Source organism: Bombina bombina, chromosome 6, assembly GCF_027579735.1.
Source record: "Bombina bombina isolate aBomBom1 chromosome 6, aBomBom1.pri, whole genome shotgun sequence".
Classification (NCBI taxonomy): Eukaryota; Metazoa; Chordata; class Amphibia; order Anura; family Bombinatoridae; genus Bombina; species Bombina bombina.
The window spans coordinates 626639884-626663095 of NC_069504.1; the positions used below are offsets into that span (position 1 = coordinate 626639884).

The 23212-nt window shown below is 40.4% G+C and overlaps 1 protein-coding gene across 7 annotated transcripts in view; it reads left to right on the forward strand.

The window, feature by feature from the left end:
- AKAP13 (A-kinase anchoring protein 13) overlaps nt 1-23212 on the forward strand; it is a 521925-nt gene that overhangs the window by 380630 nt on the left and 118083 nt on the right. For 5 of the 7 annotated variants that reach the window (XM_053717637.1, XM_053717639.1, XM_053717640.1 and 2 more), the window contains 5 exons: nt 3354-3718; nt 12330-12383; nt 18991-19050; nt 21872-22055; nt 22324-22426. In XM_053717637.1, coding sequence (XP_053573612.1) covers nt 3354-3718; nt 12330-12383; nt 18991-19050; nt 21872-22055; nt 22324-22426 — 766 coding nt within the window. The remainder of the gene's footprint in view (nt 1-3353; nt 3719-12329; nt 12384-18990; nt 19051-21871; nt 22056-22323; nt 22427-23212) is intronic. The other 2 variants (XM_053717642.1, XM_053717643.1) reach the window with 2 other exon arrangements.

The following is a 23212-nucleotide window of genomic DNA, read 5'->3' on the forward strand; positions in this document are numbered from 1 at the left end:
CAAGAGATGTCCAGGATCCCTGGGCGTTAGAGATCATATCTCAGGGATATCTTCTGGACTTCAAATCCTCTCCCCCAAAAGGGAGATTTCATCTGTCAAGGTTGTCAACAAACCAAATAAAGAAAGAGGCGTTTCTACGCTGTGTACAAGATCTTTTACTAATGGGAGTGATCCATCCGGTTCCGCGGTCGGAACACGGACAGGGGTTTTACTCAAATCTGTTTGTGGTTCCCAAGAAAGAGGGAACCTTCAGACCAATCTTGGATTTAAAGATCCTAAACAAATTCCTAAGAGTTCCATCGTTCAAAATGGAAACTATTCGGACAATCCTACCCATGATCCAAAATTGTCAGTACATGACCACAGTGGATTTAAAGGATGCTTACCTTCACATACCGATTCACAAAGATCATTACCGGTATCTAAGGTTTGCCTTCCTAGACAGGCATTACCAGTTTGTAGCTCTTCCATTCGGATTGGCTACGGCTCCAAGAATCTTCACAAAGGTTCTGGGTGCTCTTCTGGCGGTACAAAGACTGCGAGGAATTTCGGTAGCTCCGTACCTAGACGACATTCTGATACAAGCTTCAAGCTTTCAAACTGCCAAGTCTCATACAGAGTTAGTACTGGCATTTCTAAGGTCGCATGGGTGGAAGGTGAACGAGAAGAAGAGTTCACTCTTTCCACTCACAAGAGTTCCCTTCTTGGGGACTCTTATAGATTCTGTAGAAATGAAGATCTACCTGACAGAAGACAGGTTAACAAAGCTTCAAAATGCTTGCCGTGTCCTTCATTCCATTCAACACCCGTCAGTGGCTCAATGCATGGAGGTGATCGGCTTAATGGTAGCGGCAATGGACATAGTACCCTTTGCACGCCTACATCTCAGACCGCTGCAATTGTGCATGCTAAGTCAGTGGAATGGGGATTACTCAGATTTGTCCCCGACTGTAGCTTACATCAACCATCAAGGAGGGACAAGAAGCTCCCTAGCGATGATGGAAGTTTCAAAGATAATTCGCTGGGCAGAGTCTCACTCTTGCCACCTATCAGCATCCACATCCCGGGAGTGGAGAACTGGGAGGCGGATTTCCTAAGTCGTCAGACTTTTCATCCGGGGGAGTGGGAACTTCATCCGGAGGTCTTTGCCCAAATACTTCGACGTTGGGGCAAACCAGAGATAGATCTCATGGCGTCTCGACAGAACGCCAAGCTTCCTTGTTACGGGTCCAGATCCAGGGATCCGGGAGCGGTCCTGGTAGATGCTTTGACAGCACCTTAGACTTTCGGGATGGCTTATGTGTTTCCACCCTTCCCGATGCTTCCTCGATTGATTGCCAGGATCAAACAGGAGAGAGCATCGGTGATTCTAATAGCGCCTGCGTGGCCACGCAGGACCTGGTATGCAGATCTAGTGGACATGTCATCCTGTCCACCTTGGTCTCTGCCTCTGAGACAGGACCTTCTAATCCAGGGTCCCTTCAAACATCAAAATCTAATTTCTCTGAAGCTGACTGCCTGGAAATTGAACGCTTGATTTTATCAAAACGTGGAAATTATCGCTGACATTACAGGAGGTATGAGACAGCCTGATGAAGCGGCCTATCTAGCCGGGAAACGCGTTGCTGTTGTTTCTTTTAAACAATAAATACGGACTACTATTTTTACCTGTTCTGTCCTGTGTCCTTTTTACCATCACCTCCTTTCTTCTGCCAAGAGTGATTATCTACGTCCTATATCCATCCTAATCCGACACCTACAGTGGTGGTGTATGTTGATCGTAGCCATACGGAACATTTAGAGGCTTGTGGATTGCCGACTGTCGATTGGTGGACACGGAGTGACGTATACCAGCTGGGGTGTGTCTGTCGGGCGACTCTGAACAGTCCCGATCTGCGCATAGAGGCACGATTTTGGTGCCGCCTTGTCTGTGAGTATCTGCCACTACGGGGTGGTCTGAACACGTAGGGATCTCACCTGTTTGGACTTACAATACTGTTTTATGTTTTGTGGCGCCTCTCTTCTTTTATTTCTGTCATAGGATGCAACAATACGTGCTTATCAAGATGGCAGAGCGCAGTGTACAAATGCAAAGCTTTCACAACTGTCTTCTGCAATGGCTTAAAAAAAACAGCTTTACAGAGAGCTGCAGGTACAGGATGGATATAATACCATGGAGATAAATAACCCTCTTACTGTACTTGTAATCAGCAGTTCCCTTTAATATGGTTTTAAATCAGATAAAAAACGAATGTTAAATCTGTGCAGAATAAATGAGTAACGCATGTCTAGAGCTAATATGCTGTTCTGGATAGGTAAAAGCAGAATCAAATTAAATTGTCAGACACTTTAATCAAATTTAGAATTAGCGTGCTTCTGTGACTAGAAGGATTTATTATTTGAGAAAATATCAAACTGACATTCTATTCACCAACTAGTTTCAGTCATAGTGTTATGCTAAATATGCCGGGATTGAGTATACAAGTAGAAACCCTTTGTTCAAACTGCTTGGGACCGGAAAAAGTTTGGATTTCAGAATATATTTGCTTTTTTTAAAATGGGAGATTTGGGAAGGGGATGAGACCAAGTGTAAACAAGAATATCTAATGTCATTTAGGCAATATTAACCTGTCGTAATACAGCTTATACATGTAAGCTACAGGTAGTTTTATATGATTTCTAATACCGCTGTAAAACCAGTACCCGAAGACAGATATTACAGAACTGTAATCAGAACGGTAATATTTGTCGTTTTCAATAAATATAGATCAGTATTTGCATTTTAAAACACACAAAAAACAAAACGAAAAAACAAGGAAACAGGCAGGGAAGAGTGACTTGCAGGCAGGGAAACTAATAATTATTGATATATATATTTTTTTTTAATTATCAATGAAAAAGTTGAGTTTTGGAATAAGTTTGAAATTCCAGATTTGGGGATTTGTACCCGTATTCCAGTTAGATATCAATATCTATTTTAAATTAATTCTCATGCTAATACTATACCTTATGACAGTGCACCTGAAACATAGATACACAAATCTATACATTGCATTTTAAGAAATGGGGACATATATATATATATATATATATATATATATATATAATGACTTGTGAAAACATCAAAATGCTGCTGAAACTTCGTTATATAACCTTTTGGTGTCTTGTGTAGAAGATAAGGCCATGGAACAGATTATTAGGCATTTTTGGGGTTTGGGGGGAGGTAAGTAGGTGTGCAGGTTGTCTTTTTAATGTGTTACTGATGATGCCTACATATACTCCAAAGCATCAGAAAGTGTTTAGATCAGGTGCGATACTCATATTATTAATATATTGTGATTTTTTTTTTTTAGGCTGAAGAGAATTATCTATGTGATGCTGCTAGCTCCAGCTCATCTACAGATGAAACTGCATCTCTAGAAAGGACCTCTTCCCATGGCAGTGATATTTCCCTTCCTCATGCCATGAACATGAAAAAGCACAAGGACAGACTTAGCTTGGACAGCAGCTGTAGCAGCACAATGGCTGCATCTGTGGAGGAAAGGGAAAGTGAACATACCGGGGTGTCGGAGATTGAAGAAGAATTAGACCGCATCACTGAAGTACCTGCACATCCATCTCGTTCAAAGAGCTCCATGCGTTCCCTTTCTCCTTTTAGGCGGCACAGCTGGGAACCTGGAAAGCGTTCTGGAAATGATGCAGAAATCAACCGTAGGAGGTGAGTGCAGCATCGCAATTAAATATATGAAACTGCTAATTTGTTTCTTTTATAGGAGTGGAAAACCTGATGGATTGCTTAGCCCTTCATGGTACTGCTAATCTTAGCACTTGACCAATTTTCATACTACAAATTTTGCATTTTTAATTATAACCATCTGTTGTTAGCAAAAAACCTTCAAAGCTCAGTAAGTGGAAAAACTTACACCAGTGAATCTAAATAACTTTGAAAGGAGTTTAATATAAAGCTTATTATTACAAATATGACATACTCTTACATTAGTTACTCTTTTTAATTTTATCTTTAATGCTTCATAATTTTATAACTTACTATTTTGAAAATTCTTAATAACGTGTTAAATAAAGTTAGTTGTGTAGAACATAGTTGTTTTGTGGTAATTAGAACATAATATCTTCCATATTGCTGGAATTTACCGTAAAATATTAAATTTTACCTCAACAAAAAAAAAGGGACCCAATTACTATATTAAACAATCTCTCCTGAGACATTATTTTTGATTATATTTCCTTGCCTGGCATAAGTTGTGACCTGGTAGTATTAGTCTCCATGTTTGTAGTTTTATTGGAGCAGAATGTGCATGGACATGCAAATTATTTTTAAAGGGATATTAGTAGTTTTTCTTTGTTTTATTAACTATGGGCCAGATTACGAGTTAAGTGCAAAATATCGCTTACGCTAAAGCGATATTTGCGCTCAACTGAGTAATACCAGCGCACGCAAATGTGCACTGGTTTTACTAGTTAGTTGCAATGCGAATGGGACCTCACGTTCACATTGCACGCAAACATTTCCCTCACGAGAATGCGCTTCCATAGGCTCCAATGGGAGCCTCGTTCTGATGCCGTCAGACACGACACAGAGCCTAAGCACAGCAAAGCGGGTAAGTAGTGCAGCAATTTTAAATATATATGTATATGAATATACGCATATTAACACACAAATATATACAGTATGTTTATAAGCATATACATATATATTTTCAGGGAACACACAGTTCCCATAGACCGCAATGTGCCATTTTTTTTTAACATTCCACACCCGCCAATTTTTAATCCCTTAAAACTGCCTAGTGCAGTATTTTTTATGGAAAAAAATACTACATTTTTTTTTCCATAAAAAAAAATAATCTATTTTAGGGGCATTTGAGACATTTTTAGAAAATCAACCAGAGATTTGATCTCAGGTTAATTTACTGAGCGCTAATTGTTAACGCGAGCTTGCGGTAGCAATAAACAGCCACTTGTAGTGGCTGGTTATTTATTGCATGCCCGCAAACGGGTGCTCAATAAATTAGCGCTCCATTTGTAATCTAGCCTTTTGAGTTTAAAAATGTATTACCGTTTTACTTTTAGCTGCGCTCCACTGGTTGAAGGAGTATAAGATAGAAACTATATTCAGTATACCTAACTATAACAGATTCTGTAAGACCTTTTCACATATATATGTATATAAAGATATAACCAATACAATTTGCACTTCTCAATATTGGTAATACAAAATGAGTCCAGTAATATACTTTAAAGGCTATATAAGCCTAAATCCATACTTTATCCTCCTGAGATTGTATGTTTCCCGTATAGGTTAACACACTCCTGTGTGTAATGATCCCTTAGAATCTCGCTGGTGCTGTCTTTCTCTTGGACTGTTGTAGCCTGTCAGTCCACTGGATACAAAATTCTGTGAATGAAAGAAGGGAACAGGCGCACCCAGCGACTCACGGTATCAATTTATTTAGGTAACACACATATGCACACTATATTGCACTTACTAGACATTAAAAGTTAAAAGCCTCAATAGGAAATCCTTTTTGGAGAGTCCAATACATTCTCACAAAGTCACCAGGTCTTATGGCATAGGTCCGTAATAGCGGAAGGACGTATAGGGCTTAACAGATGTAATCCCGAGCTCAGGTTTCAGCCCTCCTTTCTCCCCGTAATAACGGATCTCTTTACTTTGCAGCACTCCTCTCCTACTCCTCCTTCTGAATGTGTTTCGTCCGCTCACGGGCAGACTTTCTCAACAGGCAGTAATCAGATTACACTGCCTGTTGAGAAAGTCTGCCCATGAGCGGACAAAACGCGTAATAAAGATGCGCTGTAACTTACTTTTTAATCTAGCTGTGCCATTCTAATACCCCACTCTCCGGCACCCACTTCAAAACTCAAATTTTGTGTGAGCTAACTGTTTGAACTGTTCTCCAATTGGTGCTCTAGCTACAAAAAGGTGCCGTACGGCTAGAGCGCTGATTGGAGAACATTTCAAAACATTAGCTTACAAAAAAATATGAGTTTGGAAGTGGGCGACCGGAGTGCAGGGTATTACAATGGCATGGCTAGATTAAAAAGTAAGTTACAGTGCATCTTAATTAGAAGTGATCAATTAAAGTTCATCTAAAATATCACTTAGATTCCGGACCTGATTTTAAAACATGTAAGTTCATCATCATTTTAAGAACTGCTAAAGTTCAGACTATTTTTCTTTTTAAACGGGAAGAGTCCACAGCTGCCTTCATTACTTTTGGGAATTCAGAACCTGGCCACCAGGAGGAGGCAAAGACACCCCAGCCAAAAGCTTAAATATCTCCCTCACTTCCCTCATCCCCAGTCATTCTTTGCCTTTCGTCTCAGGAGGTTGGCAGAGAAGTGCCAGGAGAGATAGTACTCTTCGAAATGGGACTGGAGTTTTAAGTAATCCTGTCAGCCTCTCAGTGAGAGCATGGGTGAAAGTTAGAGTCCGGAGATGCAGAGAGAGTCTTTCTCCGAAACCTTCCCGACTCATATTAACAGCTCCTTTGGCAATCAGCGTTGACGAGTTTCACTGCCTGCCTTTATTCACTCAAGTCCATGTCAGAAGCGAGGCTACTATCTGTCACACTTGAAAGGCCATGTTCCTGTTCCACGACGTAGATTCTGGTAAGATCTTTTCATTTTATTTCAATATGTAAATGTAATGTTAAACAACAGAAGTCAGGGTCCCAGTGGGACTCCTTTATCTTATAGAGTCAAAGGTTTATATCTCCTGAGGGGGTTTATTGAACAGGAGGGACTGTAATCATGTTTGTTATGTGATTTTGTCTGCTATTGTGTAGTGATACTTTGGCTCATAGCTTTTCGGACATAACGGCCTTACTTCATCTGTTTGCGTGGTCCTAGGGACTGGTGCGTTTTTTGGCTTACACAATGCATCTTGTGACCGGCTGTGATCACGTATTCCATTTCCGCACATTGACCGAGTAGCGACGGAGAGAGTCTGTTCGTTAGTTGTCTGGTTCACAGGAGGTGGTGAGTGCCCCAGCCATTGGAGGTGTAAGGTGCTCTTAGTGTTTGCCCATAATTTCAATCTCCAAGTTATGGAGTATTCTGATTTTTTGGAGATGGATATCTCCGATTCGGATTACACGTCTTGCGAAGAGTATGAAATGGCCAGGGTTATCAATGTTCATTAGTTATGTTCCGATTGCCGTTCTAGAGTACTCTCTTCTCCCGTATCAGGGAATTTAGAGTGCATTGAGCCATCCGCCCCTGAGGATTCCATGTCCCGGGAGGCGCGTGCCCCAGAACCTTATTTTGCTACACAAGCAGGTGTCCCTATGGCCGTTACTCCTACCCCCGGAAGGCGGCTTGTTTCCTCCAGAGGTTACAGCACGGTTCCGCTTGGCCATATCCATGGTGCTGGCACATTTTATATCTATGATTAAGTGCCCAACAGGGCATGAAACTAGTCAGGGAGTTTGGAGCTGTGTAATTTTTTAACACATGTTTAAATAAAGGTTATTATTTTTTAACCATTTTTTGCCCTGTGACTCCTTGCTTAAAGTGCTGCTGTATATAACTTTTTGGAATACACATTTTATATCTCCCTAATGAGGTATTTTTAAGATGCTGTCTGTGTTCTGTTAACCGGAGTTCGTCGGGCGTGGGATCGCCTGAGTCAGTTAGGGCTTCTGGGGAAGTGATGGCCTCTGAGGCTTCAGGGGCCCCACCCTCGGGGCCGGGGTCGCCCATCGACCTAGCGGGGGAACATTTTGCCTTCCGTTATAGACTGGCACATCTTCGTGTTTTGTTAAGGCATGTTTTTGGGGTGCTGGAGGATTCCAGCCCTACTGGGCCGAGGGATCATCGGTCTTCTTTGCCGGACGGCAAACTGGATTAGACGTGTGGGGATGAAGCAATCTCCTTATCGTCTGTTTTTCTTTCTTTAAGTATGTGTTCCAGTTCTGAGCTTGGGCATCTAATCGGCTGGTCCGGTTGGAGTGCCGTTTTTCTTGGGCGTTCACCCTCGCGTGCTGCCTTCATTATTTAATCCGGTTAGGATATATTTGATTTGTTTTAAGAAACTCATGTCTGCTATAATTTTTCAGTTTGGGAACATTCTTTCTCTGGAACTGATACTTTCGATTTTGTGGTCGCGTGCGCACTTCCTTGGAAGCTGCGCGTTTTCTTTATCAGAACTTAGTTATGATTATAGTTTGTTTTCTATCCCTCTGGGGCTTCGATTTTTTTCTTGGACCTTGTACAGTTTTCAGGTGTTCCTTGTGCCAGGCAGGTACTGGTTGGGCAATAGCTGCTGTTCCTTAAGGTTCATGTCACCCACGTGGTGCCAGTGTGCTGGTTATCCTGTGGGGTGTCAAGTCGTTGACTTTGTTGGGGTGTTCGTTTTATGTTTTATTTATCCATTACTTGAGGGGATGCTTTTGTTTCCTATACGTCAACTTGCTCCTCTTCCTCAATGAACAGAGTATCGGAGGGATTGTATAGGTCCTCTGCCGTTCCTTATTTTGGGATCTGTCTATGATTCCTCATGGGTTCTGGATGTTTCGCTTTGGAACCGAAGTTCTCCATTCCTAAGGAGTTTGGTGGTTCGGATGACCACTGCACAGATTGGGGTACCAGTTGAGATGATGATTTTTGTTTTAATCTTGGTATTTTCCGGGTGTCTGTTTCCTTGTGGCCTAGTCGCAGGTGCCCCTCAAGGTTGCTGGGATTGGTTTTTCCCTTCTTGAGTGGTCTGGTCATCTGAGTCCGGGAGTTCGGATATGTCCGTTTCTACCCTTTTTCTGTTCATAAAATGGAGTGCAGGGGTTGAGTTTCTCCTCCTTTTTTCCCGGCAACCGCCTCTGATCCACTTCTCAGCGGGAATTGCGGGGTTGCCCATGTTGTTCCTGGTACAGGTTTTCTGGGAGGCTGATCCTGTGAGGATCTTTGACTTTCCACCTAGGAGCCTAGGGGGTCGCTTAATTGCCCACATGGCTAAGGTTGTGTGTTGAATTCAGCTATTGTGGCATGTTCTCCGTTTTATGGAGCCTTTTCCCTGGTAAACTCTGGGGTCCCTGGACTGGGAGTGTTGCACTTGAACCTCTGGGAGCTCTTGGTTTCTGGGGTTGCAAGTGGAGGGTCCAGGGTTCAGATCCACCTACGGGTGCGGATTGCCATCTCGAAGGCCTGTCTAGAGGTCTTTCTAGGATCCTCATCTGAGTCTCTTGCGAGTGTCCAATGTTCAAAGACATTGGGGGTTCTAGGCGCTACCTAGAGTTCTCTTCTCCATATGAGGCAACTTGGTGGTCCCTCAGGATGTACGGCCTGTCCGGTTTCGGGGGGGTCTGGCTTAGGGCCATGTCTCTTGTCTGAGATTTTGGGCGGTTCAGTTTCAAACTTTAGGGTTTAGAACGTCCGCTTGTCCCTTCGGGGGGTTGTTTTTTTACTCTCATGGGAGATTTGGTATTTGCCTGAAGGTTAGCTTGCTGCCTTTAAGGTGGATTTTCGGTTGTCGCCAGTGGCAAATTTTGCATTTAAGGCTCAATATTGTTTGTCTCGACTGAGCTGGTAGTAATGATCTTTGGGTTATTACTCAATGGTATTGCTTTACCATTCTCCTTGGTCTCTTCGCCTTGCCTACGGCTGGCCTTGGCTTGTTTTTTTGGGGAGGATTTGGAAATATACAGTTTCCATGGAGACCCTGTGGGTCCTTATCTTCTCGTTCGAGGATTCTTTTCTTCCCTCCTCACGTGTGGGATGTCAGGAGGGCTGGCTTTGGTACTATGGTACCGTGGTTGCTCTGTGCCCTATCTTCCCTTTTGGGATTGTTCCTTCTTAGAGACAGGGACTGTTTATGGGTTTCGTAACCCAAACATGTTGAGCCAGCTTGTAGTAGCCTTATGGTTAGCTCTACTGCCTAGCAAGTGGGAGGTTTGCTGTTTGAAACCAGCTGCAGCTACTTGCACTTGGATTGTATAGTAGCAAGCTTTATATTTCTGTCATGAATTTGTGGTAGCTTGCCAGCTGATATTAATTGGTCAGAGGGTTCTCCAATAGGTAGTTTCTTCTTAGGACCTCCACTCTCTTTTGATGTCGGACGTTCCAGCCCTTTTTTGGGTTGGGTCCGTTTCTTGGAGGGGAGGTCGGGGATCTGTCTGCTCTCTTGGGTCTGACCATGTTCTTTTTTTTTACCCCTCTTATCCTCTCTGGTGGGGGGGTTTATGGGTGTTCCGTCCTCCATTGGTTGCATTGCTGCTTGTGTTGGTTGTCTTCTGAGATCTGGTCTTTCCTGGTTGGGAGTTACCGTCGATACTTCGGCACTCTATGGGATGGGGTCCCATGTTGACTTAGAGTCAGCTTTGCTGTCCGGGAGGTGGAACTTGTGAGTTCTGTCAGTTGTAGTTCTGTGTTTCACAGAGCGCCCTCTTTTTCTGCTGGGACAGTTGGTTTTTCCATCCTGTCGGTGAGCTCCGTGTTTTTCTTTCGGTCCTGATATAGGTTTCCTACCTATATGTGGCTAGTTTTAGCGGTTGTGTCTGCTAGACTAGGGTTCAGTGGGGAGCTTGTGGCTTCCTGGAGCACCATATGTTTTTATGGTGGTGTGTCAGGGGACCTGTAGAGGGATTTTGTTCTTCCTTGTGATCGCTCTCTCATAGGTTGGGAGTGTCTCTTTGGGAGTTGGACTTTATAGAGAGTTCTTTTCCCTGGGTGGTTCTGTAAAAGCCTTCGTTTTGCTTTGTCTTTGAGGTTTCTTACCCTATTCTGATGGTCCTTGGAATCTCCTTTGGGTACTCTGTTCTCCCCTTCGGGGGTAGGTGGAGGTGCTTTCCCTTGGGTTAAGTTCATGCGATTTGGGAGCCTGCGGGACTTGACTCCTTCGGGGCTTTGTGCTCAGTGGCATCTAAGGATTTGAGTGGTCTCCAGCGCGGCATGCCAGTTGTTTAACTGATGGGCAGTTATTTTTGTTATTTAGTTTTTATGGGTAATTTCAGGCTGTGGTTCTCTTCGAAGGGGGCCGCCTTCTGTACCCGCCCTTTGTTTGCATTCAGTGTCCTCTATAGCTTGGGTATTGTATTCCCAAAAGTAATGAATGCAGCTGTGGACTCTTCCCATTTAAGATGAAAAACTTAAATTATTCTTACCTGATAATTTTCTTTTCTTCTGACGGGAAGAGTCCGCAGCTCCCCGCCTGCGTTTATCGATGAGGCGGCTGTAATTTAGCTGCTTCTTCTGGCACCTTTTTCACTCTATTTCTCCTACTGTTCCTTGTTCCCTCGGCAGAATGACTGGGGATGAGGGAAGTGGGGGAGGCATTTAAGCCTTTGGCTGGGGTGTCTTTGTCTCCTCCTGGTGGCCAGGTTCTGAATTCCCAAAAGTAATGAATGCAGCTGTGGACTCTTCCCGTCAGAAGAAAAGATAAATATCAGGTAAGCATAATTAAAGTTTTTTCCCAAAAAATATTTGTATAAAATATGTTTGCTTGGCCATTAATAAATATGTAGGTAGCTCCACAATATTCATATTTGCTCCCAAATAGATTTGTCCGCCCTTGTAATAATTGTAGGTTACTCAGCATTAGAGATATTTAGGGTGTCAGAACACATTTAAAAAAAAAACAATAGGAGAGGACAATAGTCTGCTGGCTCCTTAGTTTGAATACAGTGTGTCATCCACTAGTGCAAGAACTGTTCATTTTTAGGCTTTTGAATTAAAATACCTTTCTACGTAAAAAAGTTTTCATAAAAATACATTTTCTTATTATAATAAAGTGCTTTGTTTTCTAGCAGTCCTTAGTTAACTTGTATATAAGTTTTAAAAGTAATTTCTTATATATAATTTTCTTATGTGTATTTTTTTCCAGAATTCAGTTAAAACATCCTATATAGTATTATATTGGTGCACAGTAGGTTTTTAATATTAAGAACTCATACAAAGTATGCAATATGTTACTGATTTTAATGAAGTCTGCGTACAAAGCAATTCTGTCTAATGCAGAACAGATGGGACCAGATGACTTCTACATTAGTTGATGTAAACCATTTTCAGCATTGCATTTGGAATTTGTCCAATAAATGAGTAACTGTTTTGTAAAGTTCTGCTCCAATATGTTAATTTGATAGAGCGTTTACATTGCGTTGCGTTTGACCTTGAAGCTGATGATAAAACACAGCTCAGACCTTAGCTCTTGAAAGATACATCTGTCTCCTTCCTTGCAGGTCTTTTTCTTCTTTTATCATTTTCAGTCTCTGCACATTGTCTTCCACCTGTTCATGTTGTCATTGTTTCATGCATTCTTGTCTACCAATCACTGATCACTATTCATGATTCATTTTCAGTTCAATGCGAGTTCTGGGGGAAGTTGTAAGGAAGCCTCCAGTTCATAGACGAAGGTATCCAAAAAATCCCCCGTGTTTGTTTTATTTCCATATTTACTAACATTTTAAAGTCATATATGAGGTCATTGCTATTCATTTGGAGTTGTAGAATGCTGATCCTTTACAGGACTCAGACTTGATAAGGGTGTATGAGATATTTTGTAAAAAAAATCTATTTCTCTTGTTAAGTGTATCCAGTCCACGGATCATCCATTACTTATGGGATATTCTCCTTCCCAACAGGAAGTTGCAAGAGATCACCCATAGCAGAGTTGCTATATAGCTCCTCCCCTAACTGCCATATCCAGTCATTCTCTTGCAACTCTCAACATAGAAGGAGGTCCGCGAGAGGAGTGGTGTTTTATACTTAATTTATTTCTTCAATCAAAAGTTTGTTATTTTTAAATGGCACGGGAGTGTGCAGTTTTTCTCTCAGGCAGTATTTGGAAGAAGAATCTGCCTGCGTTTTTCTATGATCTTAGCAGAAGTAACTAAGATCCACTGGCTGTTTTCTCACACATTCTGAGGAGTGAGGTAAACTTCAGATGGGGGACAGCGTGCGGGTTTTCCTGCAAATGAGGTATGTGCAGTAAAATATTTTTCTAAGGAATGGAATTGACTAAGAAAATGCTGCTGTTACCAAATTAATCTAAGTAAAGCCTTAATGCAGTGAAAGCGACTGTTAGCAGGCTTATTAATGTATGTGCAGTAAAACAATTTTCTAAGGAATGGAATTGACTAAGAAAATGCTGCTGTTACCAAATTAATATAAGTAAAGCCTTAATGCAGTGAAAGCGACTGTTAGCAGGCTTATTAATGTATGTGCAGTAAAGTAATTTTCTAAGGAATGGAATTGACTATGAAAATGCTGCTGATACTGAAATAATCTAATTTAAGCCTTAATGCAGGGAAAGCAAGACAGGCTTATTAATAGAGATACATACTCTTTAAAAGAAGGTTGTTTTTAAAAACGTTTGCTGGCATGTTTAATCGTTTTTTTGAGGTACATTGGTGATGAGGTTTATTGGGGCATAATTTTTCCACATGGCTGGCTTAATTTCTGCATAGCAACAGTTAACTGAGGTTTCCCACTGTTGTAATATGAGTGGGAGGGATCTAATTTAGAGCTTTTTTGCACAGTTAAATTTACAAAATGAATCATCCAGATTCCCTCAGCAGTCCTTTGAATACTACAGGACATCTCTAAAGGGCTAAAAAGACTTCCAAAATCGTTTATAGGGAAGGTAATCCACAGTTCAGCTGTGGCAGTTTTGTTCTACCTGTTAAAAAACGTCTATGTCGTTTTTTTTATCTGTTTTTTGCATTAAGGGGTTAATCATCCATTTGCAAGTGGGTGCAATGCTCTGTGAACTTATTACATATACTGTAAAAATTTCGTCTGATTTACTGCCTTTTTACAATGTTTTTCAAATGCTGACAAAATTTGTTTCTCTTAAAGGCATAGTAACGTTTTTTATATTTGCTTGTTAACTTGATTTAAAGTGTTTTCCAAGCTTACTAGTCTCATTATTAGTCTGTTCTAACATGTCTGACATAGAGGAAGCTCTGTGTTCATTATGTTTAAAAGCCATGGTGGAACCCCATTTTAGAATGTGTACCAGATGTACTGATTTCATGTTAAACAATAAAGATCATTTTTTGTCTTTAAAAACATTATCACCAGAGGATTCTGTCAAGGGGGAAGTTATGCTGACTAACTCTCCCCACGTGTCAGACCCTTTGACTCCCGCTTTAGGGACTCATGCTCAAATGGCGCCAAGTGGTTCAAGGGCGCCCATAGCGTTTATTTTATCAGAGGTTTCTGTCGAGGGGGAAGTTATGCCGTCTAACTCTCCCCACGTGTCAGACTCTTCGACTCCCGCTCCAGGGATTCACGCTCAAATGGCGCCTAGTACATCAAGGGCGCTTATAGCGTTTATTTTACAAGACATTGCGAAAGTTATGAATAATACTCTGGAAGCGGTATTAGTCAGACTACCTGAAATTAAAGGAAAGCGAGATAGCTCTGGGGATAGATACAGAGCATACAGATGCGTCAAGAACCATGTCTGTTACTGCCTCACTATATGCAGTGGGTCATATTTGTGATTCAGGGGAGATGATTTAACCTGATTCCGATATTTCTATATTTAAAATTTATGCTTAAGATCCTCCACTTGTTGCTCAGGGAGGTTTTAGCAGCTCTGAATGACTGGTTTACAATTACAGTGCTAGAAATTGTGTAGACTGAATAGATACTATACAGTGCCGGTGTGTACTGATGTTTCTTTCAATACCTAAAGAGGTTTACAGAAATTATTAATAAGGAATGGGATAGACTAGGTGTGCCGTTCTCTTCCCCTCCTATTTTTAGAAAACTGTTTCTAACAGATGCCACCACACGGGAACTTATGGCAGACGGTCCCTAAGGTGGAGAGAGGAGTTTCTACTCTAGCTAAGCGTATCACTAGCCCTGTCGAGGACAGTTGTGCTTTTTTAGAAAATGTTTATTCAACAAGGTTTTATCCTGTAGCCCCTTGCATGCATTGCTTTTGTCACTGCTGCTGCGGCGTTCTGGTTTGAGTCTCTGGTTGAGGCTTTACAGGTAGCGACTCCATTGAATGAATACTTGACAAGCTTAGAGCACTTAAGCTAGCCAATTCCTTTTTTTCTGATGCCTTGTTTTCTTTTGACTAAACTAACGGCTAAGAATTCTGTTTTTACTATGCTGGCGCGCACAGCGCTAGGGCTTATATTATGGTCAGCTGTCGTGACTTTAATAAATAAGCTACTTAACTCCCTTTCAAGGGGCAGACCCTATTCGGGCCTGGTTTGAAGGAGATTATTACTAATATCACTGGAGGAAAAGGTAATGCCCTTCCTCAGGAACAAAAAAGTCTAATTTTCGAAACTCCAAGACGGTCTGGTGACAACCAGACCTGGAACAAAGATAAGCAGGCCAAGGAGCCTGCTGCTGCCTCTAAGACAGCATGTAGAACGGCTCCCTATCCGGTAACGGATCCTGTAGGGGGCAGACTTTCATCTTTCGCCCAGGCGTGGACATGAGAGAGAGGCCCAGGATCCCTGGGCATTGGAAATTATATCCCAGAGATATCTTCTGGATTTCAAAGCTTCCCCCAAAGAAGGGGAGATTTCACCTTTCACAATTATCTGCAAACCAGATAAAGAAAGAGGCATTCTTACACTGTGTACGAGACCCATCCAGTTCCAGGGGAGGAACAGGGATAGAGTTTTTACTCAAATCTGTTTGTGGTTCCCAAGGAGAGGGAACCTTCAAATCTATTTTGGATTTAAAGATCTTAAACAAATTCCTCAGAATTCCATCATTTAAGTTGGAAACTATTCGTACCATCTTAACTATGATCCAGGAGAGTCACTAGAGGGCTACAATGGATTTGAAGGATGCTTATCCTCACATTACGATGCAGAAAGATTACCATCGGTTTTTCAGGTTGCCTTTTTAAACAGGCATTACCAGTTTTGTAGTTCTTTCCTTTAGGGTTAACTACAGCCCCAAGAATCTTTATAGAGGTTCTGGGGTCGCTTTGGCGGTTCTTAGGCCGCGGGGCATAGAAGTGGCCCCTTATTTAGACGACATCCTGATACAGGCATCAAACATCCAAGTTGCCAAGTCTCATACGGACGTAGTACTGGCATTTCTGAGATCGCATGGGTGGAAAAGTGAACAGGAAGAGTTCTCTATCCCCAATCTCAAGGGTTTCCCTCCTAGGGATTCTGATAGATTTTGTAGAAATGAAAATTTACCTGACGGAGTCCAGGTTGTCAAAGTTTCTAAATTTCTGTTGTGTTCTTCATTCCATCCGCGCCCTTTGGTGGCTCAGTATATGAATGTAATTGGCTTAATGGTAGCGGCAAGGGACATAGTACTGTTTGCACGCCTTCATTTCAGACCGCTGCAACTATGCAGACTCAGTCAGAGGAACGGGGATTACACAGATTTGTTCTCCTGTTAAATCTGGACCAAGAGACCAGAGATTCTCTTCTCTGGGGACTATCTCGGGTCCATCTGTCCAAGGGTATGACTTTCCGCAGGTCAGATGGGACAATTGTTACAATAGATGCCAGCCTTTTAGGTTGGGATACAGTCTGGAACTCCCTGAAGGCTCAGGGATAGTGGACTCAAGAGGAGACCCTCCTTCTAAGGTATATTCTGGAACTGGGAGCGGTATTCCATGCTCTTCAGACTTGGCCTCAGTTAGCAACTCTGAGGTACATCATTTTTCAGTCGGACAATATCACGACTGTGGCTTACATCATCCATCAAGGGGGAACATAGTTTCCTAGCGATGTTAGCAGTCTTAAAATAATTCACTGGACAGAGACTCTCTCTTGTCTGTCAGCTATCCATATCCCAGGTGTTGAGAACTGGGAGGCGGATTTTCTAAGTCGTCAGGCTTTTCATCTGGAGGAGTGGGATTCCCTCCGGAGGTGTTTACACAAGATCAAGCAGGAGAGTGCTTTGGTGTTTTTGGCAGCGCCTGGGTGGCCACGCAGGACCTGGTATACAGATCTGGTGGACATGTCATCCTTTCCACCACGGTCTCTGTTTCTGAGACAGGACCCTCTACCTCAGGGTCTTTTCAACCATCTAAATATAACTAATCTGAGATGGACTGCCTGGAGACTGAACGCTTGATGTTATCAAAGCATGACTTCTCCGAGTCAGTCATTGATACCTTAATACAGGCATGAAATCCTGTCTCTAGGAAAATTAACATAGATATGGTGTAAATATCTTATTGTTATGAATCCAAGGGTTACTCATGGAGTAAATTCGGGATTCCAAGGATATTATCTTTTCTCCACGATGATTTTGAGAAAAGGGTTGTCAGCTAGTTCCTTAAAAGGACAGATTTCTACTTTGTCTATTCTTTTGCACAAGCGTCTGGCAGGTATTCTAGATGTTCAGGCATTTGGTCAGGCTTTGGTTAGAACCAAGCCTGTGTTTAAAACTGTTGCTCCGCCATGGAGCTTAAACCTGGTTCTTAAGGTTCTTCAAGGAGTTCCGTTTGAACCTTTTTCATTCCATAGATATCAAACTTTTATCTTGGAAAGTTCCTTTTTGGTAGCTATTTCCTCGGCTCGTAGAGTCTCCGAGTTATCTGCGTTACAATGTTATTCTCCTTATCTGGTCCTCCGTACGGATAAGGTGGTCCTGTGTACCAACCTGGGTTTTTACCTAAAGTGGTATCTAACAAGAATATCACTCAAGAAATTGTTGTTCCATTCTTGTACCCTTATCCTTCTTCAAAGAAGGAACGTCTATTACACAATTTGGACGTGGTTCGTCCTTTAAAGTTTTACTTACAAGCTACTACAGATCTTCATCAAACATTCACCTTGTTTGTTGTCTATTCTGGTCAGAGGAGAGGTCAAAGACTTCAGCAACCTCTCTGTCTTTTGGTTTTAAAAAAAGCACAATTCATTTAGCTTAGGAGACTGCTGGACAGCAGCCTCCTGAAGGGATTACAGCTCATCCTACTAGAGCTATGGTTTTTACTTGGGCCTTTTTAAAAATGAGGCTTCTGTTGAACAGATTTACAAGACGGAGTCTTGGTCTGCGTTTTTTACTTTTTCAAATTTAACAAATTTGATTCTTTGCTTCTTCGGAGGCTATTTTTGGGAGAAAGGGTTTTTATAGGCAGCGGTAACTTCCGTTTAAGTACCTGCCTTGTCCCTCCCATCATCCGTGTACTTTAGCTTTGGTATTGGTATCCCATAAGTAATGGATGATCCGTGGACTGGATACACTTAACAAGAGAAAACATAATTTATACTTACTTGATAAATTTATTTCTCTTGTAGTGTATCCAGTCCACGGCCCGCCCTGTCCTTTTAAGGCAGGTAATTTTTTCATTTAAACTACAGTCACCACTGCACCCTATGGTTTTTCCTTTCTCTGCATGTTTTCGGTCGAATGACTGGATATGGCAGTTAGGGGAGGAGCTATATAGCAACTCTGCTATGGGTGATCTCTTGCAACTTCCTGTTGGGAAGGAGAATATCCCATAAGTAATGGATGATCCGTGGACTGGATACACTACAAGAGAAATAAATTTATCAAGTAAGTATAAATTATGTTTTTAGGAGCATTTGGGGCACTTTTAGAAAATCAACCAGAGATTTGATCTCTGGTTAATTTACTGAGCGCTAATTGTTACAGCGACCTCACAGTTGCAATAGTAGCCGCCTTATGCATTCTACTATGTTATGGCAAGAAATACATAGATGCAAAGTAGCTCTTCATATATATAATGGGAAAAACATACCATGATATCATTATATGTCAATAATGAGCTATAAATAGAATTGTCAGTATTAATTTCTTTATAGAATGTATGGCTTCCTTTATGATCCCAGATTTGTGAATTCTCATATGTACTATGTTATTATTATACTTTGGCTTTTGAAGTTTTAGGAATAATTTTACTCTTCAATATAGGAAGTAGATATTTGTAATAAATACATATTCAATTTTTAGCTAATTTCGTAGATTAACATCAATTGTTATTTATTTCCTTTGTTCTCATGTAATTCATTAACACACCACATTTCCTCTCTTTATGATTGCTGTTCTCAGTATGAGCTGGTGTCCTTGTGATGCGCAAAGCATTATGGGTGGTGACTTTAATTGTAGAAGGTATAGTACTTTGTTAGGACAGCGACTATTTTTAAGCAACTAAAATGCTTGCCATTGTGTTTTTTTTGCTTTTATAGGTGAGCATTTGCTGTCTCTGTTAACTGCTTCGGTTATGCTTTTTAATCTAGTTGCAAATAATTTAGTCTTTCTGTCAAATATTTTTTGTCTAGTAAACAAAACAAATATTTTATACAATATTATTTTTTGTTTAATGTTTATTTTTTTGTGACCTGCAATATAGTTTTTAATACATCTAAAAATAGGTGACATTTTTTTCTCGTTTGTGGCTTTTTTACATTAAACCAGGCACATATGACAGCAGAATACCTCATAGTCATTGTTAATTTATATAGCACTCTTCAACTTCTTTAAGCTGAGTTTTGCTGTTTGCATAGCGATTTTGATCATAGACAAATTATTTTGTCATTCTTTGCCTAGTTATTTGTTGCAATTAACTTTTTATGGCATTTCCTTTTTAAATTGCATTTTGTCTTTATTTTTGTTTAATCCCAGAATAGTAGCTATTATGTTTTTGTTACTTGTAATTGTATTGTCTTAAGTATATTCTGTTGTAGCATGTTTCTGTCACATGATCTAGCAATACTATCCTAAACAGAAAAGTTAAAGGGACCTATAACACCTTATAAAAATTGTTTAAACTAACTTATACTTACTAATAACAAACTAAGCATTTATCCATATCCTTGATGCTCAGTTTACTCTAAACAGTTCAAGAAGAGTGTCTTCAATCAGACTGCTGATCCAGCGCTTGGTAATGCTATGTATGCCGCCATATTGCCACACGGGCACAGCAGTCATGTGATGTGCATGGCAGATAATGGTATAAATAAAGTTAAGAGGATTATCAAAATGCTCCCTCATTGTGGTGCTAATCAAGCGCTGTATAAACATCATATGTGCCTCATTCATATAAATAAACATTCAGTTTGTGCATTCATTGTTTTAAAATCAAAGCACTGTGGGTTTTTTTTCTGTGTTAGAAGAAAGAGGAATGTTTATTTTTGCAAATAGCAAGCTACACGGGGAGGAGGAAGGAGGGGGAGAGTAAATCTTATAGAGGTGTGACAATTTATGGACCTAATGAAATAATCTATATTATAAAAAAAATAAAGTTGATTTTACAAGAATTGCATACATAAAAATCATTGTGAAGCTTGCGCACCAACATGTACTGTTTGCTTAACATGTGGAGTCATCCATGGGCTTGCTACCACAAGGGTCCAGTCACTCCCTTACTATTTTGCACGGGGAGGAGGGGGAGAGGCATGCTCTGTGTGAAGAAGGCAGCTGAATAACGATGTATTTACATTTTAATACAAGATTTATGCACTAAGTGTAAGTATCTTTTCAATGTCTAGTCCATAAAATGTTTGAAGTACTGTGTTATCCAGCTGCCTTCTTCCCATGGAGCATGCCCCTCCCCTCTCCTCCCGGTGTAGCTTGCTAATCTATGGCAATAAGTGCATAAATCTTGTAGTAGTCGAATGTAAATACAGCGTTATTCAACTATGAGTATGCCTCTCCCCCTCCTTCCTCCTCCCTAATCCCCGTGTAGCTAGCTATTAGCAAAAATAAACATTCCTCTAGCTGTGGAGACGTATTTCTTCTAACACAGAAAAAAAACACAGTGCTTTGATTTTAAAACAATGAATGCACAAACTGAATGTTTATTTATATAAATGAGGCACATATGATGTTTATACAGCACTCGATTAGCACCACAGTGAGGGAGCATTCTGATAATCCTCTTAACTTTATTTATACCATTATCTGTCATTCACATCATGTGACTACTGCCTGTGAGCAACGTGCGTTACAACATGGCAGGATACATAGCAGCATTGAGCTCAGTATCACCATTCTGTTTGACAACACTCTTCTTGAATAAACTGGGGGTAAGATCCACAGATTGCCTAAATATCCCTTTTTTCTAGATTTGGAGTACATTTATGAATTAAAAGCAGAAGTTAGTTTGCAGAATTTGCAGCAGGTGTTTAGTGTCCCTTTAAGTGTTTTTGAACCAGTAACTGATGATTTTCTTAAAACAATAAAAAAATAATAATAAATATATACCCCTGTGTTTAACAGACAAAATACAAAACATTTTTTATGCTAACATTAGGAAATTAATGACTAACTGTAAAGGTGCTACCTGTTGTTTAATTATTATTATTTTTTTCATTATTTAGGAACAGTGAGCATTGAAAATGCTTCTTATATTGTTTGCATTTTTGCGGCATGAATATCTAGAGCGCTAAGCTACATTATTAATACCTAACTAACAAGTATGTCAATTATTAGCTTACTGTTAAAGGGACATTGTAGACTAGATTTTTCTTTGCATAAATGTTTTGTAGATCTGATTTTCAGACTCTTAACCAAGCCCCACAGTGCCAGATGTATACACTCGTTTTACAGACTCCTGCTGCTCCAGTTTGTGTATTCTGTCTTTTCATATGCAGGGAAGGGGGGGGGGAGTGTCTGCTCTTCATGTTTTCCCAGCCCCTTTTACTTGGTGTCCCAGCCTAACCTCATCAACAGTGCTAAACTGGGAGCTTCTAAGTTTTTAAAAGGTTTTATACTGGATTTTTAGATCAGTATCTGTGCATATTCTTCTTTATAGTAGTGTCTATTACATGCAGTTTATATAAAAATTGGTGTATACTGTCCCTTTAACAAAAACAATTAACAGTGCTTGCTTTACAATTAATATCCAGCCTGGCAAGAGCTTTATTTTGTGCTTCTATTTTTTGTTTGTTTTCTTTCACGGATGTTTTATTTAAAATTATTTACAATGTAGTTACAGCTTAGAAGGCCTTGCGGGAGATGCTAAAGATAAGAAGACGTCAGCTCCTATTGGTTCTTCCCCCTCTGGCTCGCATAAGATGATTGGCAGTGGAAGAGAGGATAGAGGTTCTTTGGTTTCGCTTACAGAAGAAGAACACGTATCCGATCAGAGAACAAACAGACATTTTAGGCATCATGTAAATACAAACTAACCACATTACTATCCCAGTTTACTGAATGTAGCTCTTTGCCCATTACTAGAAATAAGACTAATAATAACGGCATTCACTCTATCTACGTGAGATAGTAATACAGTATATTCATTCTGTTTCCTCTCTTTTTATACAGTTCTTAAATATTGTGGTAAAGGCTGTTTCTGTAGTGTCACACTGTAGCTTTATCATCTCCTTATATTACAGGATTAAATGGCCGTATACTGTATAACCTATTGTCCTTTCTCTGTAGGTCTCAGAAAGAGCTCCTGGGTTTGATTATTCTAATCTAGCTCCTCCTCCACATTTGACAAAATCCATGTCACTTGTGACAATCAGCCAACCAGGAATGGAGGGTGAGTAACTAAACTTTTATTTGTTGTGTTTATTGTTCTGATGAAGACAAGCAGTCCCAAATGATAAGTGATGACCTTTTTCTGAAAACAAAGCATAGTAGTGATACCCTCATTTGTTTTATTTATTCATTTGTTCAAATAACAATGCTATGCTTTACTTATCTTGTGACGGCAAATGTCGTAATGCTATAAAAGGGAACTGCATATACAGGACTTGTCACAGTGCACATCTATACAAATAGTAGTAATATGTTTTAAGACATTTCAAAACTGAATTTAAAATGTTAAAGAAATATAAAGCAGCATTGCAATATAAATTATTGTTTATTTTGCCTACTTTTGCTGTAAAATGCCTCCTGGAATTGTAGATTCCCCAGAAAGCCAGAGGCTAGAATGCATACTATGTACTTAAGTATGCTTCCATTTGTCTGGCCCTGCAAAATTCTAGTCATTGATTTCTTAGATCAGTGTTGGGGCTCACATATGATTCTAACTGACCCCATAAAATAAATAAGACAAAGAAACGCAACAGAGTTTTCAAAGAGTGCGTCCTTAGACTGTGCTTAAATAAAAACCCTGCAAATTCTAAAACATTACAGTTTTTTTTTAAAACCATATTATAGTTGCAGCCTGCAATCCACTGATGGAGAAATAACATGAACACATCTTTTTATAAATCTATAGCATCAGTCTACTGTCACAAGTCACTGTGTTTAAAATTACTAAGATTACTAATGTTTGAAACGCAATTTGTATCAAATATTGGGTGTATATATAGCCATATTC